The 23,461-nt window shown below is 33.0% G+C and overlaps 6 protein-coding genes across 9 annotated transcripts; 3 read left to right on the plus strand and 3 right to left on the minus strand.

Moving 5' to 3' along the window:
* Positions 1-414: 414 nt before the first annotated feature.
* On the plus strand, positions 415-3,332 carry LOC122399599 (cyclin-dependent kinase 10). 2 transcript variants are annotated; one of them, XM_043400390.1, is made up of 7 exons: positions 415-575; positions 688-975; positions 1,409-1,563; positions 1,648-2,248; positions 2,604-2,900; positions 2,994-3,127; positions 3,202-3,332. In XM_043400390.1, exons 2-7 carry the CDS (start codon positions 966-968, stop codon positions 3,235-3,237), a joined length of 1,233 nt encoding a protein of 410 aa, XP_043256325.1. In that variant the 5' UTR covers positions 415-575; positions 688-965; the 3' UTR covers positions 3,238-3,332. The 2 variants fall into 2 exon arrangements, with proteins under 2 accessions (XP_043256325.1, XP_043256326.1); XM_043400391.1 differs by having other exon boundaries at positions 780-975.
* A 264-nt stretch (positions 3,333-3,596) lies between these two features.
* LOC122399602 (ejaculatory bulb-specific protein 3-like) lies at positions 3,597-23,159 on the minus strand. Its single transcript, XM_043400396.1, has 3 exons — positions 23,124-23,159; positions 5,237-5,468; positions 3,597-3,903 (listed from the first exon to the last, which is right to left on the minus strand). The coding sequence occupies exons 2-3, from the start codon at positions 5,418-5,420 to the stop codon at positions 3,794-3,796; spliced, it is 294 nt and encodes a 97-aa protein (XP_043256331.1). The 5' UTR covers positions 5,421-5,468; positions 23,124-23,159; the 3' UTR covers positions 3,597-3,793.
* Positions 8,214-10,630, minus strand: LOC122399649 (allergen Tha p 1-like). The gene is made up of 3 exons (XM_043400487.1): positions 10,602-10,630; positions 9,013-9,158; positions 8,214-8,401 (listed from the first exon to the last, which is right to left on the minus strand). The coding sequence occupies exons 1-3, from the start codon at positions 10,628-10,630 to the stop codon at positions 8,214-8,216; spliced, it is 363 nt and encodes a 120-aa protein (XP_043256422.1).
* LOC122399596 (GON-4-like protein) lies at positions 10,365-17,113 on the plus strand. Of its 2 annotated transcripts, XM_043400385.1 has the most exons (16): positions 10,365-10,505; positions 10,939-11,051; positions 11,135-11,581; positions 11,661-11,954; positions 12,041-12,312; positions 12,394-12,569; positions 12,647-12,846; positions 12,936-13,253; positions 13,317-13,509; positions 13,567-13,692; positions 13,911-14,474; positions 14,548-14,704; positions 14,772-15,324; positions 15,451-15,679; positions 16,059-16,796; positions 16,880-17,113. In XM_043400385.1, coding segments are annotated over exons 2-16 (4,320 nt in total). In that variant the 5' UTR covers positions 10,365-10,505; positions 10,939-11,049; the 3' UTR covers positions 16,931-17,113. The 2 variants fall into 2 exon arrangements, with proteins under 2 accessions (XP_043256320.1, XP_043256321.1); XM_043400386.1 differs by lacking the exon at positions 10,365-10,505 and having other exon boundaries at positions 10,685-11,051.
* Positions 17,680-19,751, minus strand: LOC122399600 (phosphorylated adapter RNA export protein). Its single transcript, XM_043400393.1, has 4 exons — positions 19,570-19,751; positions 18,730-19,345; positions 18,372-18,647; positions 17,680-18,291 (listed from the first exon to the last, which is right to left on the minus strand). Exons 1-4 carry the CDS (start codon positions 19,618-19,620, stop codon positions 18,026-18,028), a joined length of 1,209 nt encoding a protein of 402 aa, XP_043256328.1. The 5' UTR covers positions 19,621-19,751; the 3' UTR covers positions 17,680-18,025.
* LOC122399601 (hydroxylysine kinase) lies at positions 20,320-22,748 on the plus strand. 2 transcript variants are annotated; one of them, XM_043400394.1, is made up of 2 exons: positions 20,320-20,406; positions 21,564-22,748. In XM_043400394.1, exon 2 carries the CDS (start codon positions 21,577-21,579, stop codon positions 22,654-22,656), a length of 1,080 nt encoding a protein of 359 aa, XP_043256329.1. In that variant the 5' UTR covers positions 20,320-20,406; positions 21,564-21,576; the 3' UTR covers positions 22,657-22,748. The 2 variants fall into 2 exon arrangements, with proteins under 2 accessions (XP_043256329.1, XP_043256330.1); XM_043400395.1 differs by lacking the exon at positions 20,320-20,406 and adding an exon at positions 20,853-20,959.
* Positions 23,160-23,461: the final 302 nt, after the last annotated feature.

Consider the following 23,461-nt stretch of genomic DNA (forward strand, 5'->3'; position numbering starts at 1 on the left):
GTCAATTCCTATAGTTAACGTATAATCATCATATAATATAAATATCATAGAATCATGGATCTACAAAAGTGAAGAAGGCGTTACCAATTATAATTAGTGCAACAAGAAGAAAGGAGAAATTTTACTATCAAAAGAGAGATAGAACATGAAAAAGAATGTATGTGGTTTAAAATATTATCTAAAAAACGAACAAATAGGTATACTAAACTTTATATTTACTTAAAAATAAGCTGCATGTAAATAAAACTATAAATGCGACAGGTTTGTACCGAAGAAAAGATCTTCGAGTAGATGGTCACAATAGAATATTGGTACACAAATTTCTAGATATATACGTATAAGTTATAATAATATTTGTTTAGGAAAAATAGTGCTGCGTTTAATTAAATGTCGCGGGTCTGTATCATGGAGTATTGAAAATGGCTGAATCTGTTGCAAGGCGTAAATTCTTCCGATTTATGGAATGGCATTGGTCGTTTTAATATTGAAAACAAAACTGATGGCCTTTTAGTAAATTGTTCTTGGACGTGATACAATTGTTGAAACGAAAATAGTATTACGAGCGTCAAAGTCAAGTGGGTTTCGATCAAATTTATTTGTCAACAATTATTAAATAATTTTTCATCACAAAAATATGAACTGTAATATAATCGTCGATTTTGCTTGTTCAATGTACTTACTTTATAGATGCAATTTTTGAAAATTACCTCTCATTTGGGAACACTATGTACTTACTATAGTAGCTCTATCTATTGCAAACGAGCGGTTCAATGGTTCAGAGAAGAAAGATACAAGTACCATATTCCATCCATATACATATTGTGTTGATTGGGGAAGGCTGTGTGCGGCCGGGTGTTTTGTGGATAATCCACTACTTTCATATTTCTACAATTTATTTAAATACGAATGCCAGAGAAGAGAATAAATATAATTTCGAAAATATTCTCTTAAAAAAATAAGCTACGATGACGAAAGGTATCACGCTGTTTCATTAATAACCGCGGTACTATAAATACTAGTTGTATAGGTTAAGTTGTTTAATGATACGCGATATGAATACTAGTTGTACAGTTTAATTGTTTTGTTATTTAGTGTATGTTTTTGGCGGAAGTACATGATATTTGTGTATTGGAACGAGTTTTTCCACAATTTCAATGACTTGAGAATATTTTTAGCAATAAAAATGAATTTACTACCTTGGTGTAATCATTCAAGTAGTGTGAAATGTTTTTTTGATAAATTTTTTAATTACTAATAAAAATACTGATTTCAGTGTCTGAATATTTTGTTGTCGCTATTATTTCAGGTGCAATTAGTACATTTGAAACAGTACAAAAATAAAATAATAGAGATTTTCATTGTAATAGCTTATTAAATTTTATAGCAAGTTGTAAATTATTTGTTATAGATGAATCTATGGAAAAAAAATCAGTTGAAAATAATGACACTGATAAGAAGGCTGCATCTGAAACAGGTCCAGATCCATCAGCACCGATAACAAGAAGAGGCGTATTAACATCATTCTTGACTGGAAAGCCAATGGAAATACCAGAACAAGATATTGTAATGATTCGATGATATCTACTGTGATTATATTTATTCTAATATAAGTAATGGTGGTAATGATGTAATTTTTGTTTTTAATAGTTAGGTAAATGCAGATTTGTATCAGAGTTTGAAAAGTTAAATCGTATAGGGGAAGGTACATATGGAATTGTGTATAGAGCAAGAGACACCAAAAATGACAAAGTTGTAGCATTGAAGAAAGTTCGGATGGAACATGAAAAAGATGGACTGCCAGTCAGTGGTCTCAGAGAAATATCTGTTCTTTTATCTTGTCGTCATGAAAACATTGTACATTTAAGAGAAGTGGTAGTGGGAAGAAGTCTAGAAAGCATATTCCTCGCAATGGAATATTGCGAACAAGACTTAGCAAGTTTATTGGATAACATGCAAGCTCCATTTTCAGAAAGTCAAGTCAAGTGTATCGTTTTACAAGTGTTAAAGGGTTTACGTTATCTGCATCATAATTTTATTGTACACAGAGACTTGAAAGTTTCAAATCTTCTTATGACAGATAAAGGGTGTGTAAAAATTGCCGATTTTGGATTAGCTAGGTGGTTTGGTTTGCCTTTAAAACCAATGACACCTAGGGTAGTAACATTATGGTATAGAGCCCCTGAATTATTGTTACAAGCTAAAACTCAAACAACTTCCGTAGATATGTGGGCTGCTGGTTGCATTCTAGGTGTAGTATTCTTACTTTTCTTTGGGATATTGTTCCGTATAGTATCCACAGTCGATTGACATGAAATTTGAAGGCGATGAAGGGAAGGGGGGTCGAATGCCAAACATAAAATTGTAGCGTCTTGGGAATTAAATAGTCGTCTAGTGTTGCAATGAAAAATAGCCCCGTCTAATTTCGTATCCCGAAAACTATTAATTCCCAAAGCCAAAATTTTATATTTGGCATGAATTCTCCCTCATCTCAAAGCCCCTGTAAATTTTCTATCGTCGGCATCGGATGCCATTCGGGAGAATAGTCCTTTCTATATTTGTATATAGTATTGAAATATTTAAATGTAATGTAATTTTCATTTCAGGAGAGTTACTTGGACATCGACCTTTATTACCTGGACGTTCAGAAATTGCGCAGTTAGAACTAATTGTTGACTTGTTGGGTACGCCAAGTGAAGCAATTTGGCCTGAATTTAACACCCTTCCTGCGTTACAAAACTTTACATTGAAACAACAACCATATAATAATTTGAAACAACGGTTTCCCTGGTTGAGTGCAGCAGGTTTAAGATTATTAAATTTCTTATTCATGTATGATCCAAAGAAAAGAGCAACTGCTGAAGAATGTTTACAAAGCAGTTATTTTAAAGAAGCTCCATTACGTAAGTGGCAAAACACAATATTTATTCCGTGATCTTTTTAATTTATTGCCTGCAGATTATTAACGTTGTCATTGGTCTTCCTTATATCCACAGCGTGTGATCCTAAGCTTATGCCTACATTTCCACAACACAGAAATATGAAAAAGGCTGCTCCACCGAAAGAAACTAGAGAACCAGAGGCAAATGTTACAGATCAAACGAATAACTTACCTGCAATTTCGGATCTTGTAAGTGTTTATATATTTTTTGTATGCGCTTTGTAAATATATATACATAAAACTAGAATTAATATTTTTTTCAGCTTGGATCGCTTGTTAAGAAGAGACGAGTTGAGTAATTTAAAACTATAATTATATTCATAACTTCGGGTAGAATCGAAACACTCTTGATTTTCAATTATAAAGAAATTTCATTACAATTTCTACAAGATGGATATTATTCACAAAGACTTTTGAATAAATGAATTTTATTACCGAACATTTGATAGAACATTACAAAAGCAGGTTTTCTTCTTGTTTAAGAAAACAAACATTCGTGAAAAAGAGTGGCATATGTAGACTTTAACACATTAATTTATCAGTACAAGTGCACCAGTAATGCAAAAGTGTGACTGAACATGTTGATTAAACATAGAAAATGTAACCTTTGAAAGATCTCGTATTTCTTCGAAGACGTGTACGTACACGAAAACGTCATTACGTCTACGTATGTGTACATTTCATTGAACATCGTTGTAGTGGTTATTAACAAAAACTATCACTTTTGATGTGTTTTCATTGTATAAATGATATCGTTATTCTTTATTTAAGGTTTAAGTCTTTTTTTATAATTTGAGTGTCCTCAAAACGGCTTTTATGCTGGCCATCTGGATCGCATGTTGCGACAAGTCGCTCCTAATCATTTGGCCTTTTAGTTCTCAGATGATTTATTACCTTGTTGCAGTGATTCTTTTGCTTCTCATTGCATTCGCTACAACCCGAGGATAAAGCATCAGGCAATGTTTCTGGAATCAAATATGTGTTAATTGTTCAATATACTGTGATTTCGTTATACATATAAAGTTTATATGTATATGATTATTTCAGGAAGTTTCCGGAACTATACATATGATGGAATTACAAGCAAACAGTATTTAGCATAGTGATCAGATTCATATAGAAATTTAATGTAGTACAGGTACATCAAGAATTATGGTAATTAAAAACATATATTCCACTATAATTCCAATCGTTTATAAATTACATTAATTCATGTTTAAAAAAAACATTTATATTTGTAATTGGGCCATTCCACGCGAAATCGGGCAAGTTATGGTGTAAGTTTTTAAATTATGTTCAACGTTTGGATAGGTTGTAGTCCTTAGCCATGTTTAAACGTATCTCGAAGCATTTTTCAAAATTGTATAGAGACTGTTCAAGTTACAGGCGTGTAAAGTTGACTGCTACCTACATATAATATTATGTCCTTAATAGAAAGAGTGAGATTCAGCAATATGTATAAGCTGTTATTAAATTTATCTCGGTTAGTTTTCTGTCCTTGTTTTTGCACATGCATATGTAACAATTTAAAATAAATAAATTCTATTATTATTTTAGAATTAAAAAATATCTTTTAATTTTATTAATAATGTTTGTGTTATAAACGGTGAGAGAGAACGATGATTACTTGTGATTGTTTCTTCATTCTGTTCTTTCATCGTTTGATATAATAATAGTTTGAGTACATGTAATAACAACTTGGACGTTATTGAAGGGAGTTCGATGCACTCCAAATGAGAAAGTTCAAAGCAACTTATGTAATACAGAGAGGGAGAGTGAATGAAGTGAACTCTGTCGTAATTGTCGCAGCGGATGCACGCACGGTGAAGTTTCCGAACGAAACCAACGTGACATTCGGTCATGCATCCGAATTAAATTATTTTACTATTTCAAGCAAATCGACATTTATACGCAGAGATTCGTTCGTTATTAATGGACATAGATATATTGTGGGCTGCAATTAACACGTTAAAATAATTAAAAAGTTTAGTGCGAATGGAGATGGTTCTTTCGATTAAAGACTTCCTTAACGCTTCCTTTTCGCGGCTCGCGAAAATGGCTTCACGGTATAACATTCTTGAATATTATTATCCTCTTACTCTGTTCTATTCATAAAAAATAAATGAAATCGCAAAAGAACGCTTTGAAAATTTCAGGGTTTCACGGTGGTCTTTTACCACCCCTTAAATGGTAACGCGGCTTAAAATTTTGTAAATTTCAACGATCAAGAAAAATTAATGATGCATTCAACAAATTACTGACCGTTATCCGATATACTGTTTATGTATGTGTACTCACTTTTTAATTCTCGGCCTTCGTTAGTGCACGGGCCTTCGTCCAACAAGCATTTGATGTAATTGGCGAGGACACGACCGTTCTGGAGTATCCTGTCTACGTCGACATCGTCGTATTTGCTGGGATATTTTTCAGCCGTTACGGAAGCGATTCCGACGAAAATGAACAGCAACAGAAAAGCTGTCATGTTGCGATCGAAATGTAGTTGGCAATTTGAAAAATTTTAAGCGGCACGGACGGATGCACGAATTTATTCCGTGTAATATTTCTAATACAGCTAGAAAGAACGGGTTCAAGAAGGAGAGATAGCCTCTTCGATAGCCACCCTCCGCCGCAGAAAGTAAGTTGCTCTTTGCGTCTGTTGGGACAAGCTACCAAATTATATACCCGCGTACGCAGTGGACATTGGAGGGAGTGCTTAAACGCGTTGATCGAGTCCTTTATACGCAACGTCATGAATCGTGAATACGTTGAACAGTGGGTATCGGAATACTACGAGGAGGTACTACCAGATAATTATACATTCCATTAGAACGTTTTCCTTTTCCCTCTTCGAAATGCATTATTTTTCTCTGTTGAATTTAGTCTATCGGATAATTTTACGAAAAAAATGCATCTTACAGATACTGATTTTATAGCAAAAATGTGAGTACCCTTAAAATTACCCATTTTACAAATTACAAGTAGTTTTACCAACACACAGTTTAGGAGCAAATAAATGTTTCAACTGCAATTTTCCGTTCTTTTGACACCGTAATACATATACGTATTGGCAACAGTTAAACAACTTGGACGCTTATTCATAGATTAGAAATTCGAGATTTATTTGAATTTGATAAATATGGAGGATGCGTAGTAAAACTGATTGGCTAGTTCATTATTTGAATACAGAATTTGCTGAGAAAATAATTGAATGGTTTAACGAGTGCTATCTTTCTACGTATATGGTGAGATTTTACGAAATAATTATTGTTTTTATTTTCTCGTTCAGAAAAGAAATAAAATCGGAGTATTATAGTAGAAAGATAACATTAACTGCGCTAAACTAATAAAAATAACTACAGAAATCGTATAAATCGCATTAAACTTATTTTGCTTGTTACGAAAATTTTGCTGACATCCGATCGATTTTATCCGTGACCTGAAAAGCTTAACACAAAGTGTTTCTTTCTTTCTTTCTTTCTTTCTTTCTTTCTTATAATGCAACCTTTTTATTACTTTATAAACTTTTGCTAACTTGTTTTAAATCGACGAGGCGCATATATATCCTTCTCAAATATTACAAAAATTACACGCTCCTAGGAACTAGAAAATATTAAAAATGTCAAGTAACATTTATTTCTACTTAGTCTTCGTTTTTAATATAACAAACTAATATCGTAACTCTTTTTTTTTACTTAGGCAGATCGATGGCACATAAACAGTCGCTCTCGTAGTTTAGATCCGAAGGGTCTTTGATTTAAAAATACTTGTATAATTCTATCTTTGTATTATAAAATGTTTTCTACATTAATACTTGATAAATAACTTTTCCATCGCACGTTACTTCTTTTAGATATTAAATGCAAATACGATGAGTAATTAGATATATCTACCGACTCATCTTTTCGATAAATACACGCGTTCCTTGAACATCTTCTAAATCGAACATTTTCTTGTATGTATACGAAGCGAAGAGATATTTCTAGATCAGGAATCATTTACTTTCCTACTGTATTACGTATTACAGGGCAGCCTGTACTCGTGCACGTTGAATGCTACGAAAGAATCGAATGCTAAAGGAAAATGTTGTTTCTATAAAAGTTTAAGGACAACCTTGCATTTCCTTGATCGCCGCTGGTTGTCTTGCATATTGACCAGTATGTACGATACAAATGTACGAGATAGCATAACGTGAATAGCGTGCTTGCTATCAAGAATAATGAAGAGATCATCCTCTGTCATGTTTAGACAAGGATCATCATAAATTTAACTTGCATGCTTCTCGAGGATTATCATCGATGACAGTGCAATGTTAAAGCTGTATTTGGTGATGTTGGAATTTACAGTGGCCAGTAGTATGTACAGGAAGAAATTAAACAAGTAATGTTTCCGGTACAGTATTCTTAAGGAAGTGTGATAAATATTCGAATAATTACGATTAAGTAACGAATATCAAGCGTCCAAACAAGTATCCGTATACTCGTACAATACGGAACTTTGCAGGATTATAGCAGAAATACATATTTTTCGGGATGTTTTTTTTTTTTCACTTTTAACTAAGTACTCATATGTGCCTACATATGTGCATCGAAGACGAATACACAGAACACCTTGCGAACCAACTATTGTGTATACATATTTGTTTCGACATTAGAATCATCATAGTAATTAGTATGCGTTCCGTGTCGCGACTTCAACCCACTTTATCATTCGACTATACGTATTGCGAAAAGCCGACCGGTAGGATTTAAACTTTCTATCTTATACCTTTATACAATGTAAACAGATTCTTAATTAGAATCTAATAGTAGAACATAGACAATTTTCTTTGAACATTATACATACATTTATGTATACACTCCGGGACAAAAAGATAGCACAGTTGACGAAAAACTTTAAACATAAAATAATTAATGAATAAAAATTAATGCTTAATATTATTTAGAACCTCCTTTACATCTAATAATTTCGATCAATCTGTTTGGTAAAGATTTATACAATTGCGTTATTCATCGGCAAACACTAATGAGAGAATTTAATGCGAGAAATATTGTGTATATTCTATTGGGTCATTATTATACCATTTGTTACTAATGATATCTTAATTTCTTACAGATTCATGCACAGATAAAGAATTTCCAAACGTCTTATGAAACGTATCAGGTGTGTCTTAAAAATATGTATAAACAACAACAAATTTATATTATAACCATTTTATTTTACGCATTTACGAAATTATTTACTTTCTCTATACATATATCAATTATTTATTATTATTTCATTGTGTTCTTCCATTATCGCGTGTATTCTTCAAATATAATTTCTGCATCCTTCCGTAGTGTCTCACAATCGAATGCCATTCATTGGGATAATTTCGTTTCATAAATTCGATCATCGTTCGGGCTTGTTCGGTTTCTTCGGGAGTACAGCGTCGGCAATTGTTGTTCAATGCTTCTGGCAACAATCCTGTCAAAATTCATTATACCAAAGTTTATAAAGATTTTCAAATTCATGTTCGATTTTACCAATGCGCAAGAAAAAAAACGTTGATTGCGCGTAAATGATTCAAACATTCAACCAATCATCATCGATGAATCATAACAATACATACATATGTATGTATACACATCAGAATCACCTTACGACACGGAAGACATTAAAAAGGGGCATACACGTATTTAACAATTCGTGTGTATTTGATACGACCGTTTAAACGATAATTTAATTCCATTAAAAAATTATAGAAAGCGGTCCAGATATACATATGTACGTACATGTAAATTTACACGCTAATGTAATTAAAATATTCTGTGCGTTCTATGAACAAGTAGTGTCTTAAAGACATAGCTTACTTCTCGAATTATTATGTCTTCTTGGTTAAGTTGTTCATATAGAAGATTCAAAATTTTTCTAACAATATACAATATAGTATAGAGAATAAAATAACTTTTAATAAAATACGAGCGACGGCCAAAAACTTCCGAGGGTCATTCAGGTGGGTGGGTGATCTTGACAAGATATGTCAAAGTCAAGGTCATCGCAGCTGCCTCCCCTAAAGGGTAGTAAGGTTTACTCACCTTTAATTGTTTTCCCTATGGAATCACAGTGCCCCCGATTCAAAATACAATCGATTTGCTTTTCCACGAAACGTCTGTTCGTTAGGAGATTCGAAATGTTTAGCGCCGCGGTTAAACTTATCGATACAAGAATAATTAAAATAAAACTAATTTTCACATTCATGTTTAATTATTTAGTATTGAAAAATCAGCAACTATTGTATATGTATATTCCTTGGATGAATCTCTTTCGGTTTAGTCTTATGTTCTATTCATGAATCTATAATTGGGACAGAACTGGCTATTTTGTGTGTTCGGGACTTATTTTTATATTTCCTCCCCTCTCTGAGAATAACTGTTGTGCAACCGATAGATATCGTGTTATGCTTTCGTAAATTTCACTCTCTTAATTGTTCATGGAAATCAATTGTCGAAAGGCCGAGATAAAATCAATTTTCCCTTCGCTGATTGACAGACACTTTTACAAATTACATTATTGGTAACATTAAACTTTCTTATCGAGTATTTAATACTAGATTTTCCTGTTTCAGTCTCACATTAAACTTTAAATGGGGTATGACTAGAATGTTGTTTTGGTATATGTAAGTATTATCTTTCGGAAGATTTAATAAAATTACTACATTTAAATTTTCAATTATTTATTTGCGAATAAATTTTTATCCAACTACGTGTATGATTGTTGCTAAGATGCCTTTTTCACATCGTATCTTAACAGATTACCGACCGATAGCCTATTAATCGACTTTTTTACCGGCCAACACTTACCGACCGATAGCCGATTAATCAACTTTTTTACCGACCAACGCTTATCGACCGATAGCCGATTAATCTCAACCGCTACATAAACAGACGTTTATAAAATACGTATGTACTAGTAAAACGTTTTATTTTAATCACTTTTTTACCAAATTTTCACTATACATACATATGTATACATACTAACAGAATTTTCCAATCACCCGAAGATTCAGAAATTTTCTAACTTTCGCAAGTTTCTGGACAATTCTAATAAAAGTGTCGATTAACTTCATAATCCTTCCAAGTGAAAATATCAGTTGAAGGATAATGAATGTATGTTTTGATAGTTGTTATAATTTTTAAAATACATAAATACACATTATTTTTCCTTTGGGAGAATGAAAAGTAACATCAGAAAAATTTGTAACAAGGCTTTTTATAAAACTGTACAATTTAAACAATGTTGGGATCTATGTAGGTACATACATACATACATATACGAATCTATTTATGTACTCGGATAGGGATTTCAGATTGAAAGTGGTAACAATTTGTAAAGTAAAGTTTACTAAATTGTTATTTCATACAATACAATGATATGTACTATGAAAACGTAATTTATAACTTCTCGAAAATGTATTCATATTTTACGTGTCGAGACGTCCATGTGTAAAATTGACATAAAATGGACATCTTGAAAAATATTGTGTGTTGACAAGAGTTAGTGGAATCATTGAACGGGGCTAAGGGCTAAGGTATTTAGTACTTACATACATGTAGTGAATTATGAATTCGATGTTTTGATAATATAACATAATAATAATTTAAACGTTGCTAGAATCATTTAGTACATCTCTAGGATGACTCTAGGATTACTCATTTAGAAGAGAAAATTTAATATTTTTGTCGTATAAAAAGTATGATTGCGATTTGTGGTAAAAGGTTGTAACGATGGATGGATACCTATCCGGGAAAAATATTAAACTGTAGATATTGTGTCTTCAACTTGAACGCACAAATTTGCGACAGATTTCATTAATTAGAGCTTATTTAATGTTTGTGAACGATCGTGAATGGCACAATTATGACGAAAGAGAATTTATAACCTGTCAATTCATGGTTTAGTGATACTGGTTTAATTACTTATATTATATTAGTTGACGAGTTCAATTTCTGCATTTTCACCAGGTTTAATAGTTAAGGTTCATTAACCGAGTACAGTGCAAACCATATAGAATGATAAATCTGCTAATATTTATCAATGAAGTATGTAAAAAAACGATTCTGCTAAAAGGATAAATGTTAGTGCACATCATGTTTGTTAATCATTTCAGTACATTTCCTGTTATTTGAATTCAAATGTTATTTATAAAATTATTTTTAGGGAGACGTCTTTAGTGGTGGAAAGTGCTATAGAGGAAGAAGCTAAACCATCTCCATCTTTCATTTCTTTGAACGATTGCACAAAAACGTGTAACTTATCGTTTTCGTTTAATATCGATTTCAATAATGTTATTAGCGATGGTTCCTCCGATTCAGAAACTGCAGATTTGCAAATCGATGTCTCTGAAATTGATAATTGCGAACCTCCCATTAAACATAAGAGGGATGCTATCGAAGAAACGTCTTCTATCATTAACGAAATGGAAGAAGAAATTGAAAGACAACTTGATGCCAAAGCAGCTAAAACTAACTTAACAGCCACAAATGTTAAAAATATCTTGAAACATGTTATTACTAATGAACATGTAATGGCAATGGTTAAAAATCATCTTCAGGAGACAGAGGATGATGTACTATTTGAACCTAAATTAACAAGAGCAAAGGCCAAGTACGATGCAATAAAATTTGTTTTATACGTATTATAAATATGTGGTATAATTTCATTGAACGAGGACATTTTTACGTAGAGAATTAGGAGCATCTCAAGTGAATATACCGTGGCCAATTACACCATTGAAAAAGACCACTTCGCAAGTGCAGGCATTAATCGAAGAAGAACTATCGGAAGACTCTTCGGACGAAGAATACAATCCAGAACAGGATAAACAAAGCGACGATGAAAGGGAAGTAGAAAATTCTGTAGGCAGCGATCTAGATTCCCAACCCTCAACATCAGCAAATACTTGTCGCGCATCATCGGTCGAACAGACTAAATCGCTGAATGTTCAATATGATACGGAAGGAATTTTTAAAATTCCTGGGTAATTTAAAAGTCATTTATACAATTTATACAATTCGCATAATATCACAATTATACTATTCTAATTAAATGTATATTATTTTTCAGTATTCCTCTTGTCTTGACAGAAGAGGAGAGTATTGGGCAAAGAACACGTTCAAAACTTTGTTTGAGCGAAACACCTTTGGAACAAATTGAACAGGCATTTGTACCACCGGACATTACAACCGATATGTATGATTGGGATTGCGAAGTTGACGAAGATTGGGATAATTTTTTGAAAGAGTTTACTCGACCATTAACTCAAGAGCCTATAATGGAAGATGACCCAGAAGCAGATCCAGAATATAATATATTAGAGGATGAAGAAACGGATTTTTGTACGTACGGATTTTCATCATATTGCAAAATTTTTCTATACATACAAAATTCTGAAATTAATGAAAATAAAACGTTTGTAGTGGATAAAGAAGAATTGCGAGCAGATAAAGCTGTAAAAGTTACTCGCAAGGAATTAAATAATTTAATTGCAGAACTATTTGAGTTCGCTGATACATTTTCAAAGCAAGAGCAGGAAATTTCAAGGAAAAAAAGATCTCCGGAAAGTCCAAATTCATTCAGTGAGAATAATACTATGGTGAGGGAAAAGAATGTTATTTCTGTACGTTGCCTGTATAATATTAATCAAAAATACAATTGTGTTTACAATTTTAGAATTGCCCTGTGATAAATTTATTGCCCGTTTGTAAAGAACCTGAAATTACCAATTTAATGATTACTAGTCAGCGACAGTTGTTGGCAGTTCAACTTCGTCAGCATGTACAGATGATGGCACAACATTGTGCCATGTCATACATGCATCCAAATTTACATTTTCAATCAAAATCATGCAAACAGAATTTGAATGCCTTAAAGTAAGTTTGTAATTGAAAGATTCGTAATTTATAAGTGTAGAGTGTGTAGTAAACTGGCAGAATTTATTATGTTGAATTTATTGTTGCAGGTATTTAAGCAATGGCCCTAATTCTGCATTTAATGCAGCAAATTTATCAGATGCTTTAAAATTGGTGTCTGATTGGGAAGATAAATTTTTAGATGATACGTTCTGTGAGAATTTTAAAAAAACTATTGCCGACGAAGATGCAGTAAAAAAGATCTATATTGCAAATAGGTGGAAGTATACCTCTAAATTTCATCCAGAATTGAAAAAGTTATTTATGGAGAGTAAAGCTTTAATGTATCCACAACTTTTACCCGAGATACCTTTCAGGTCTGAATTAAATAAGTTTATGCGATCTCCGTACCTAAAATCTGAAGAATCGTAAGTATACTTACATATATTTACTTATAAAAATTCTATTGTATTTTATGAGTCTTTTTTTAGTTTAATTGCATTGGGCCTCGAACAATTTCTCCCTTTTGTTACATCCAAGCCGAGAAAATTTAAGACTCATAAGTCACTACTAATGGATGCAATACAATTGATCGTTGAATATTTGATGCCGTGTAGGGAACCACTGGCAATATTTTATCACATTCAAAAGCGTAAAGCAGCAAAAGATAAAAATCCAATAAAAGTACGTAATATGCATATTATTTAAATTACAAAACGCTCAATTAAGTAAATGTTGCAGTATTATTTTGAAAATGGTTGTCCTCCTCGAACAATACATTATATAACATCAGAATGCAGTCTTAAAGCGCCAAAAGATCAACCGATAAACTTTCTACCTATGAAGTGGCAGTCTTACCTTTACAATGTGAGTGGTTAATGTGGTACATACAACTATAAGGTATTTCAAAATTGTTCTGATTGGAAAAATAAATTTCTACATAATTTATTTATTGTATGTTTTTATTTCTATTTAATGCATTTACCTCTTTCATTCATTAATATTTTAGAAGTACAGTTGTACGAACAAAAACTTTAATATGTTTATTTAACTATTACAATAATAATTTACATTTGTTCACACAGACAGAGCAGAAAATTGATTTATTGAAACGAAAATATATATTGAATTTATATAATAATGATATTGTAAAGAAAGACCATTTTATAAACAAAGATTATACATCTATTTCCAATACGCATGTGTTGCGTAAGCCAGTTGGAAATAGATTACCAAAGATACTACCCGTAAACACGAATCAAAAGAATTCAAATAAGTATACGTTAAGGAGTGGTTCCGCCTGCTTGGCCGAAAATATTGACAAATATCGTGCAATTACGCAAAAAGAGATAGAGGAAGAAGCAAAAAGTAATACGGTCGAGGAACAAGTTAAGAACACTATACCTAGAAATTCACTTACACCAAGACAATCGAAGTTTTCGAAAAAGTCCTCCGAAATGGTACAAGAATTACCACAATTACGGAAGACTACACCCAGATTAGCAAAGACCAGAAGCGCTCAAAATATGAAGTTGATGGCTCAAGTTTTAGGACCAAAAGGATTATCATCTAATTGTAATACCTTAAAATCGAAAGAAAAGAATGATTTGGAGAAAAATTTGGAGAAAATATCAACTTTGTCAAAAACTGTAACGTATAGTTATCACGTATTATTAAATAAAATAAAATTTTTAAATTTTTAACAGTATTTTTTTATTATAGGATAATGAAGACGAAATAGCGGAATTAATGTTAGCCAGTACGACTATTAAAAAAGATTCTCTTAGTAGGAAAAAAGCTAAAGAAGCTAGGGAATTGGAAAATATTAAAAGGCTTTTGGAATCCGAAAATCCACTAAGCGACGAAGAAAGAGGATCAAGTATGTTCTACTTATTAATAATAGTAAATGTAAATTAAATATTATTAACTTTTGTTATGTTATACAGAATTTGCAGCATCATATCTTCAGAAATTACATTTAACGCTAGAATCTAATAGCCCGGAAGTATTTAGATCTGTGATCAAATTATATTTAGATTATTGTGAAAAATTGGACAGTATTAATCAAATAGAGAACGAACAGTCCTCTAATCTATCAGAACCTTTGCAGGGTGGAAAAATTACAGAACAAACAACAATTGATAAAGACGCAATAGCTATAAATTTATATCAAGATGTATGTGAAAAGTTACATGAATATCCTGAACTTTGTACAGACTTTTTATTATTTTTAAAACCACATCAAGCCGCAATGATGAATAAAACAATGGAATATATAATGCTTCAAAAGATGAGCGAGTTTATTAATGGTGCTCAAATATATTTTGCTAAACAACCTTCTCGAATAGCAAAAATGATGCAAGCTATCACACAACTTTCGTCCGATCCTCAGACGACATTAGAACACGTTCATACAATTATGGGTTCTATACTAAAGGGTCACCCTTTAGTCATGGATTTATTTCTACAAATATTACCCACTGCTAAACCACCGGAAAGGTAATGTTTCTAATAGGCAATTTTCTATCAAACGTACAAAATTTGATTATTACTGGTGCAGTAGAAAGAACGATATTATTTCTAACGAATGTATTTACTTTTAATATGCGTTTTGTTATTTTATAGCTTGTTTGCGTCACATATGTTTGAGAATTTAACATATCCAGTGGGGCCGCATGACAAAAAGAAAGTTTACGCCAAAGATGCACCGGAATTGTATGAAAATATTGAATTGCCTATGTTAGCAACACAGGAAGATCCTTACGGTGGTGAAAATTGTAGATGTAATTGTCACAATGACGATGATTCTAGTTATAAAAATATTTCGGAACACTGTGTGTCTTGTGGCACAAGGGTAGATATTTTTACTTTACTTACGGTGGTCTCGAATATATAATACAATTATAATAAAATACAAACGAGAATTACAAGTAATGAACATATATGTGTATACATGTAAGTATATTCTGCACAATGATTCACCACAGTTACTTTTATTTTTTATCAATGTTTGATAATTCAATCGTGTTCGGGTAAAACTATAAAGATAGTGAACAGATTTGATTTAGAAGTGTAACCGAATAATTAATAATTTTTATACGAAAGATTAATACCTTTTTACAAGTATTACAAATTTGAGACTATCTGGTATACATATATACATATATATATATATATATATATATTTATAACATGAAAAATTGATTACATAAATTAACAAATTAATTAAACAGTTTCTCAATGGAAAAATTTTTCTTCAAACATCCGAAGGTCTCAGACCGGCTAAAATTATTTTTCCTGGGGCCGACGAAGAAAAGTTGGAAAACATTGCTCGTGTATCTTTAAAAACAACTGATAAGCTTGTTCCGTCTATTTCATCTAGACAGCGGAGAAAATCTTCAAAGAACGAATCTAATTCTGATGAACAATATCAAAAATCTTGTATATCAAAAAATTCACCTATTAAAGATAACGAGGAAGGTGGAAAAGTGATTGTAAAATCTAAAAAAAGTATAAAGTCTCCAGCAAAGGTTGGAGATCAAAAAAGAGATTTAAAAAGATTAGGAAGTATAGATCACATGGATGTAAATACAAAAAAGATGCGCATAACACAGTGTAAAAATAAAAGAGGAAAAACGGCAGATAAACAAGAAACACATTTAGAATGTACAAGTTCACGTGTTGATCATATGAAATTTAACGAATCTTTATGCATAGATTCGAACAATTCCTTGACAGAAATAACTAAGAAAAAGCCATCGGATGTAGAGGCTGAAATGTCAAATAGTAGGTCATACAAAATTGATCTATCTGACAAAATTAAAAACGCTACTACTTCTAACAATGATGCGAATATTAAACCATGGACACGACAAGAAGACACGATTCTTTTGCAAACTATTAAAAAGGAATATTCCGACGAATCACTTGCCGTGGTCAGTAAAACTTTAGGAAATCGTACATTTGACCAAGTAAGTCTTCTTTTTTTTTTTTTTCAAATTATTCTTTGGCAGTTTTTAATGCAATGTACCACCTAATTAACATTTTATTGTAGGTCCGCGAAAGATGTGAAACACTTTTGTCGTTATTGGAAAAAATGATGTAATTGTATACTTTTCTGATAGGAGTTCTAATTTTATTGAATTGACCGACTTATGAACGAGTATAGGTAAGTAAACCTGCAAACCACTAACTACTCCTATTAACTTGTGTTTAAATTTAATTATTTATATCGTAAGACAGAGAAGGTGTTATTTGCACGTGAACCCGTTTACACATATCACTTCTACCCGTGTAATTTAAAATATACAAGATCAAAGGTTCGGTATAGCCGAATAGGGGTCAAATGACTGTCAATGAATGATGAAATACATGCTTCTTTAAGATAGTATATTAATTATTCTTCGTTTTCTAAAAGATTCGAAATAGGAAATGTTCTTTTCCGTAATGTTACGTTTTGTTTGATATTTTTAATATTTACGTATCATATTGATTATTGGTGGTGACTGAAGGGAAACAAATTATTACACATACACATGTTAAGTACTGTTTTTGTACATGAGATAATTCATTTAATACATTATACAAAGTACAAATAGTCTAGTATTTATTTTCGTAGTGACTTTTATGTACATAAACAATCTTCAACAATAAAAATTTCATAAAAACGTCGTCATACAGGTATTTATTATTTATGTTGTCGCAGTTTTTATGAAATTTCATATTTGTTACGTCTCTTACATTTTTTACATTTATCTTAATAATAAATATAAACATGTTAAATGAAACATAAGAAAAGAGTACATAAACATTTCTTGTTTTTTAAAATCTAAGAAAATGACGAAGTACGTTACCATAATATATACACTTGATAAATTATATTATCACAATATGGAACGTCGTTGCTGTAGATTTGGATTAATCGTTATTTGATTATATCCGATAGTTTCAATTGTATGTATGGTAAGCAAACGTACAAATTATGTAAATTGTATTCATCATAATGTATGTATGTATGTATGTATGTATGTATATACATACACACATATATATCATGTCACTAGATTATGTATATAATATCGTAACATCATATATACATCCATATGCATCTATATGCATATTCTTGCAAAAATTAGAACTGTTCTTTGTACAAATTATCTGTGCAATACATTTTACAAAGAAACAATGAAATAAAAATATTTTAAAGTACTTCCATACTGTCTATATCAACTCCGATATCAAGAAAGTCTTCTTCATAGTTTTGAACATGCCTTTGTACAAGCGGATGTTCCGAATGATCTGGATCATCCGTTACAGGACTAGGTGGTGGATTAGTCACTGTACGATCAGAATCCATAGGCATTCTATCCATGCCTTCCCCACGTCTTAATCTCGCTTCTTCAGCTATTTCTCTTGTAGAAAGTTCTGCTTTTGTTAATAGAGCAGGAAGATCTTTTTCCGAACCATCTGTACGAAAAATATTTCTGTTTTATGTTCATTTTGAAATAATATTTGTTACCATTAAAAGAAAAGAAAGCAATACTTACTTTCTAGACATTTTATTAGTTCTTGTGCCTTTTGCCTTCTCGCGGTAGCATCAGATTTTTTTTGATCCGCATTTTCTTTTTTATCATAGTAAAAAATTTCTCTTATTTTTTCTTGAGGAATATGTTTGTCATTTTTTACTAACCATAAATAAACACCACCTGCAGTTCTTCTTCGTGATCCGTTCATTATCAACATACCGCCTCTTTCTTCGATCTTCTTTGTTTCTTGAAAGAAATCGATAGCCTTTTCTTTGCCAATTATATCTACAATTCGCCCTATAAAATACAGAAGTTATTTAAATAATTGTGCAGATGTGTGTGTGCGTGTGCATAGATCGTATATATATATATCTCTTACTTATAAGAATATCCTTTTTCTCGTTAAGTTTTGATGTTATATCGGTAGCTACGTCCGCATCAGTCGATTCAATCGTTGCACTTAAATCCGCTATTTTTCGTACCGTTCCTTTTTGATTATCTACGTCCATTGAATTACGTCTTTTTCCTAATCTTAATTTAATATTACTTCTGTCAGAATTTGTTCTTTTATTGGTTAATCTGCAATCAGCATCTTTTTCATCTTCGGAACTGTTATTATTACGATTTTCCATATTCCATTCACCGTTTACAGAATAATGGCGTGGAACATTGTAATTCTCGACATTACGTTCTTGATATCGTTTTTTTGTAACACCGCACAATACTAAATCTTCCGTTAAAGAATCCTCTTGTATCTGAGTACACCATATTTTGTATTTATCGCTTCTGTCTCCCCAGTTTTTGGCAGATCGTCTAGATGGTTTTAGTTTCAATTTAGGTCTTTTCTTGGTAATACGGCCAGAATCTGAATCAGAATCACTTTCAGAGTCCACAGAATCGTCAGATTCATCACTGTAGCCCATTTTGACATGTTCCTCTATATTGGAAGTTGCGTGAGGTCTTTCCAAAACATTGTACGTTTCAATGTCGCTTGTCTAAGTAAAAATATATTTAAATAATTAATGCATATTTGTTATAAAATAATTTTAATGATTCTAACATAATATTCACAGAATATGGAACGGTTTTAGAATTCTATTAATATGATTAAAATTAAAAGAATTTGATAAATTGAAATGCAAACTAATGTTCTAATGTAATATTTTAAGCTGAAATAGGTTAGACTCCTGTCAAACAATAAGATTATCAAATATCTGACCTCGTCGTCTATAACTTCGCCTTCTTCGAGTTCTAACGGTTCTGCTTCCATATTTTTCTTTTTAAAAAATGACAATTTCTTCAACGAGTAATTACCGAATGGAATTACAATCACCAAATAACTCTGAACGACTACTTCTTTCGACTACTCCTATTTTAATGTTAGTTTATCCCACGGCTCCATTTTTGTCGCTACTTTTGTCGGTGTGTTCTGTCTTCCCGGTTAAATTCTTTCCATGGATTAACCTAGTTCCGTTTTGTTGGCGATAGAGGGCCTGTTAGAGAGACGCATGTAGGGACTAGGACTAGACGCAGGGGTTTCCGCGAAAGAAAATAGAAAGAAAGAGAGTCGGCCCTCTCTGCGTTCGTGGTGCACGTATTATAATAAAGTTGTTTACTGATACGCACGGCGGTGTTTTTTCACCCAGCTTCCTGTTTCCCGGTGATTGTAGACCGCCGCCGCCTAGTTATTTACCAGGCCATAATCCTACACGCAAACCTCGTTCTCGATTCTGATTGGTACGAGGTAAAAAACTCTACAGCCACGCTAGTTTCCTCTACCAGCACTTTAACGGTCTTTAGTGCTATTTAAATTTTATGCTAAATTTACGTCTTTAAACGTTTATATTTTATACATGTTTGCTTTACAAGACATACACATGTATTTGAAATGTGAACCGATCGGTCGTATTGTGTTAGCAATAATGATATCATAGTTGTATATTAACTATATATTTTTGTTAAGAATATGATTGAAATAGTCTGTGTAGAAAGTGCTGTTTAGACACTTTTTCATCGGAATAAACTTGTCAGTGGATTAATATCACTGTATATAAAGGTATGGTAGAAAATATGAATAATTTTAATCTGATAATATGAATTATTTTTTATTAACATTACCGTCGATTGTTTTATGAAGTACCGAAAATGTTAGGAGCAGGGAAAGGAAAATAATGTAACAATTAATAAGAAATAGTATCGATTTAGTTAATGGCTCGAATTTGAAATGCCTTTGCTTTTATTATCATCATCATCGCGATAAGAGACTATTTGTTGTTCCGTGGTGATAATGTACGTATGTAGTACATAAAGAGATATTTTAAGACATTGTACTCGAACACAGGCAACATAAATTTCAATCATCGTGCATTTACGCCCCATCAGCGGAATTGATTGAGTGTCAACTGCATTTATTACGTACTTACACGATCCTACAGTTCACTTCCCGATCTTCATTCGTGTTGCGGTGTCACGGCGTTTCAATTTTCGGAGCAAAATTATATACATACTTGTAAAATATAATTTTTCGTTCGTTATTCGGTAAATTTGTCGATCTCGTGATTGTGAAATTGATAGGCAGTTTGTGATTTTCGAGTAAAATACTGGATCAGGTAAGAGAGAGAGATAGATAGAGAGAGAGAGAGAGAGAGATATAGCGTTAGAAGCTGTTTTTTCGAAAAGTATTAGACACGGAGATAAAATTCTTTTTTATTTTCTAGTTTACAAACATTTTAGGGCATTTTAGTTTTTCCAAGAAAAAGAATTGTTTTAAATAGACGTGTATGTATTGATATAGACGGTGTTTGATTGATATACACACCTCACGGAAAAATTGTTAATAGCTGAATCCAGAGGGTAAAATTTGTTGATCGAGGCTTGGAAAACTGTAAGGCTGTCGGTCGATACGTCAGCGAGTAGAGGAGTTTCTCATGGTAAGCGAGAACCACTATCGCATGCACGCAGATTGCCGTCCTACAGGCGGAACTTGAAATATTATGTATCTTTTTAAGGAAGCTTCGACGAAGAAATTGGTATTCTGAGATTTTCGTGTTTACTTTGGCCTCTAGAATCCCCCATTAACAATTTTTCCCTGTATGTGTGCCCGGGGTCTCTAAAAGTGAATCCCGTTCGATTATTAAGACCGCTATAATGATAATAAATATAGCGAAATAAATAATAAACTCGGTTTGACGTTTGTTTAAAACGGGTTTCCAGAGATATACCGATAATGGAAGAGTTGGTGGGAACAACAGCTGGTGAACGTATACGACCACCGGGTAACGATCGACTGGCCTCGGACCTCCTGGAGAAACTTTACGGCCTGAAGACAACGCGCGTGACCGAATTGAACGCGTACGATGACAGAAACTACCATGTGGTTTGCGAGAACCTGTCGGTGAATGGTGAGGCGAGCACCATCAGCGAGCACGGTTACGTGCTGAAGATCGTAAACTCTTTGGATTCCCGAAAGGGTGAGGTTATCGAGGCGCAGACCGAGATGTTGATCTTTTTAAACGAACGGAATATCAGCTGTCCCGTACCGGTAAAAAACGTGAACGGGGCGTATCACTCGTTGGAGAAGTTGGAGGTTGACGGTTTGACGGGCAGGTATGTCGTGAGACTGCTCGTCTATCGTCCAGGCGAGCTTCTGCATCGCGTGCCTATCACCGGTGAACTGCTACGAAACGTGGGCAGTTTCACCGCAAACCTGGACCACGTTCTCACAGGCTTCTCTCATCCCGCGTACGACGACCATAACACGTTATGGATGTTGAGTTCCGTGCCGAGGCTGCGTCAGTTCACCTATGCCGTGAACAACGCGCTCGAGAGGAGGTTGGCGAACCAAGTGATAGAAAGGTTCGAGCAGGATGTTTTGCGGGTGACGTCGCAACTCGAGCAAGGCATCATCCACGGTGACCTGAACGAGCAGAACATCGTGATGAGCTCGAATGGCAGGGACATAGCCGCGGTGATCGATTTCGGTGATGCACATCGAACGTGTCTGATTTTTGAGCTGGCTATCGCTCTCTGTTACATGATTATGCAGTCTGGCGACCTGGCGATGGGCAAACATGTAATCGAGGGCTACCGAGTCGTCAGGAAGCCGACGGACTTGGAGAAGAGCATCCTGAAGGTCACTGTATGCGCGAGAATCTGCCAGAGTCTCGTTATGGGAGCTTATTCTCATATTCGTGATCCGCAGAACGAGTACCTGCTGGTTACTCAGAAATCTGGATGGAGTTTATTGAAGAAACTTTGGCCCCTTGATCGGGATCAAGTGCTACGTATTTGGGGTTTGTCGGATTGAAGGAGGTATAACAAACACCTCCAATTTAGGCGAATATCAAATGGTTCTTTAAGGTTACATCTTCCTTGGTTAATCATGAGAAAATAACTAAAAACTGAGTTATTTATGTAATGCGACTATAGTCGTCAGCAACTGCTGCTGACTGTAATTATTGGTGATTGTAAATTATTGGTGACCTTCAAATACCATTGTCAATTTGTCGAGCAATAAATATACATAGATCGTTCATAAGTTATTTCCGGTTCCATCGAATCATTTAAGAAATTATTTAAGGTACTGTGCAGTGATATATCCTCTGGTTTTATTCGTTTTTTAGGCAGTTACATATTTACATAGATATATAATGAACAATAATGCTCTTTGTATAATAGTGTGAAATCATTTGACATAACTATATCGTGGTATATACAAAAATGTAGGTATAGGAAATCAATTGTCGGAAAATCGTGTTACTGGCATACGACATTACAAAAATGCATACATTGTGTGGAATTGGATCGAATAACAATTACCGTGGACTTAAATACCGACTAAAATGTTGCTCGAAATATATATCGATAATGTACAGAATTTGCACGTAAGTATACCGTAAGACAATATATTTCGATCCTGGATAATACGCTCATATCCGCGCTTAAGGTGTAGAATTTTTATTTTTTTAATCCGCGTGCGCTTTCATCTTATTTACGTTGCTTGTAATATACATATGTACATATACGTATGTATACATATACATGTACATATATATGTATATTTTAATCTCGATTTCAATAATATACTAATTTATTTATATCTCGTTTCATTT

The sequence above is a fragment of the Colletes gigas genome, unplaced genomic scaffold, assembly GCF_013123115.1.
Source record: "Colletes gigas isolate AHSC1104 unplaced genomic scaffold, ASM1312311v1 Colletes_gigas_Sc00014, whole genome shotgun sequence".
Classification (NCBI taxonomy): Eukaryota; Metazoa; Arthropoda; class Insecta; order Hymenoptera; family Colletidae; genus Colletes; species Colletes gigas.

Excerpts from the sequence above, each read along its gene's own strand:
- LOC122399649 (XM_043400487.1), bottom strand. The coding sequence starts at position 10,630 with ATGAGTAATCCTAGAGTCATCCTAGAGAT. Across the intron at positions 9,159-10,601 it reads CCTAGAGTCATCCTAGAGAT|TTTTATTTTAATTATTCTTG; the intron begins GTACTAAATGAT and ends TGTGAAAATTAG. Across the intron at positions 8,402-9,012 it reads CATAGGGAAAACAATTAAAG|GATTGTTGCCAGAAGCATTG; the intron begins GTGAGTAAACCT and ends GAATTTTGACAG.
- LOC122399601 (XM_043400394.1), top strand. The coding sequence starts at position 21,577 with ATGGAAGAGTTGGTGGGAACAACAGCTGGTGAACGTATACGACCACCG.
- LOC122399602 (XM_043400396.1), bottom strand. The coding sequence starts at position 5,420 with ATGACAGCTTTTCTGTTGCTGTTCATTTTCGTCGGAATCGCTTCCGTA. Across the intron at positions 3,904-5,236 it reads CGAAGGCCGAGAATTAAAAA|AAACATTGCCTGATGCTTTA; the intron begins GTGAGTACACAT and ends ATTTGATTCCAG.
- LOC122399600 (XM_043400393.1), bottom strand. The coding sequence starts at position 19,620 with ATGGAAGCAGAACCGTTAGAACTCGAAGAAGGCGAAGTTATAGACGAC. Across the intron at positions 19,346-19,569 it reads GCGAAGTTATAGACGACGAG|ACAAGCGACATTGAAACGTA; the intron begins GTCAGATATTTG and ends ATTTTTACTTAG. Across the intron at positions 18,292-18,371 it reads ACTAATAAAATGTCTAGAAA|ATGGTTCGGAAAAAGATCTT; the intron begins GTAAGTATTGCT and ends TTTTTCGTACAG.
- LOC122399599 (XM_043400390.1), top strand. Across the intron at positions 2,249-2,603 it reads GGCTGCTGGTTGCATTCTAG|GAGAGTTACTTGGACATCGA; the intron begins GTGTAGTATTCT and ends TTTTCATTTCAG. Across the intron at positions 2,901-2,993 it reads TTTTAAAGAAGCTCCATTAC|CGTGTGATCCTAAGCTTATG; the intron begins GTAAGTGGCAAA and ends TTATATCCACAG.
- LOC122399596 (XM_043400385.1), top strand. Across the intron at positions 12,313-12,393 it reads GGATGAAGAAACGGATTTTT|TGGATAAAGAAGAATTGCGA; the intron begins GTACGTACGGAT and ends AAACGTTTGTAG. Across the intron at positions 12,847-12,935 it reads CAGAATTTGAATGCCTTAAA|GTATTTAAGCAATGGCCCTA; the intron begins GTAAGTTTGTAA and ends TTATTGTTGCAG.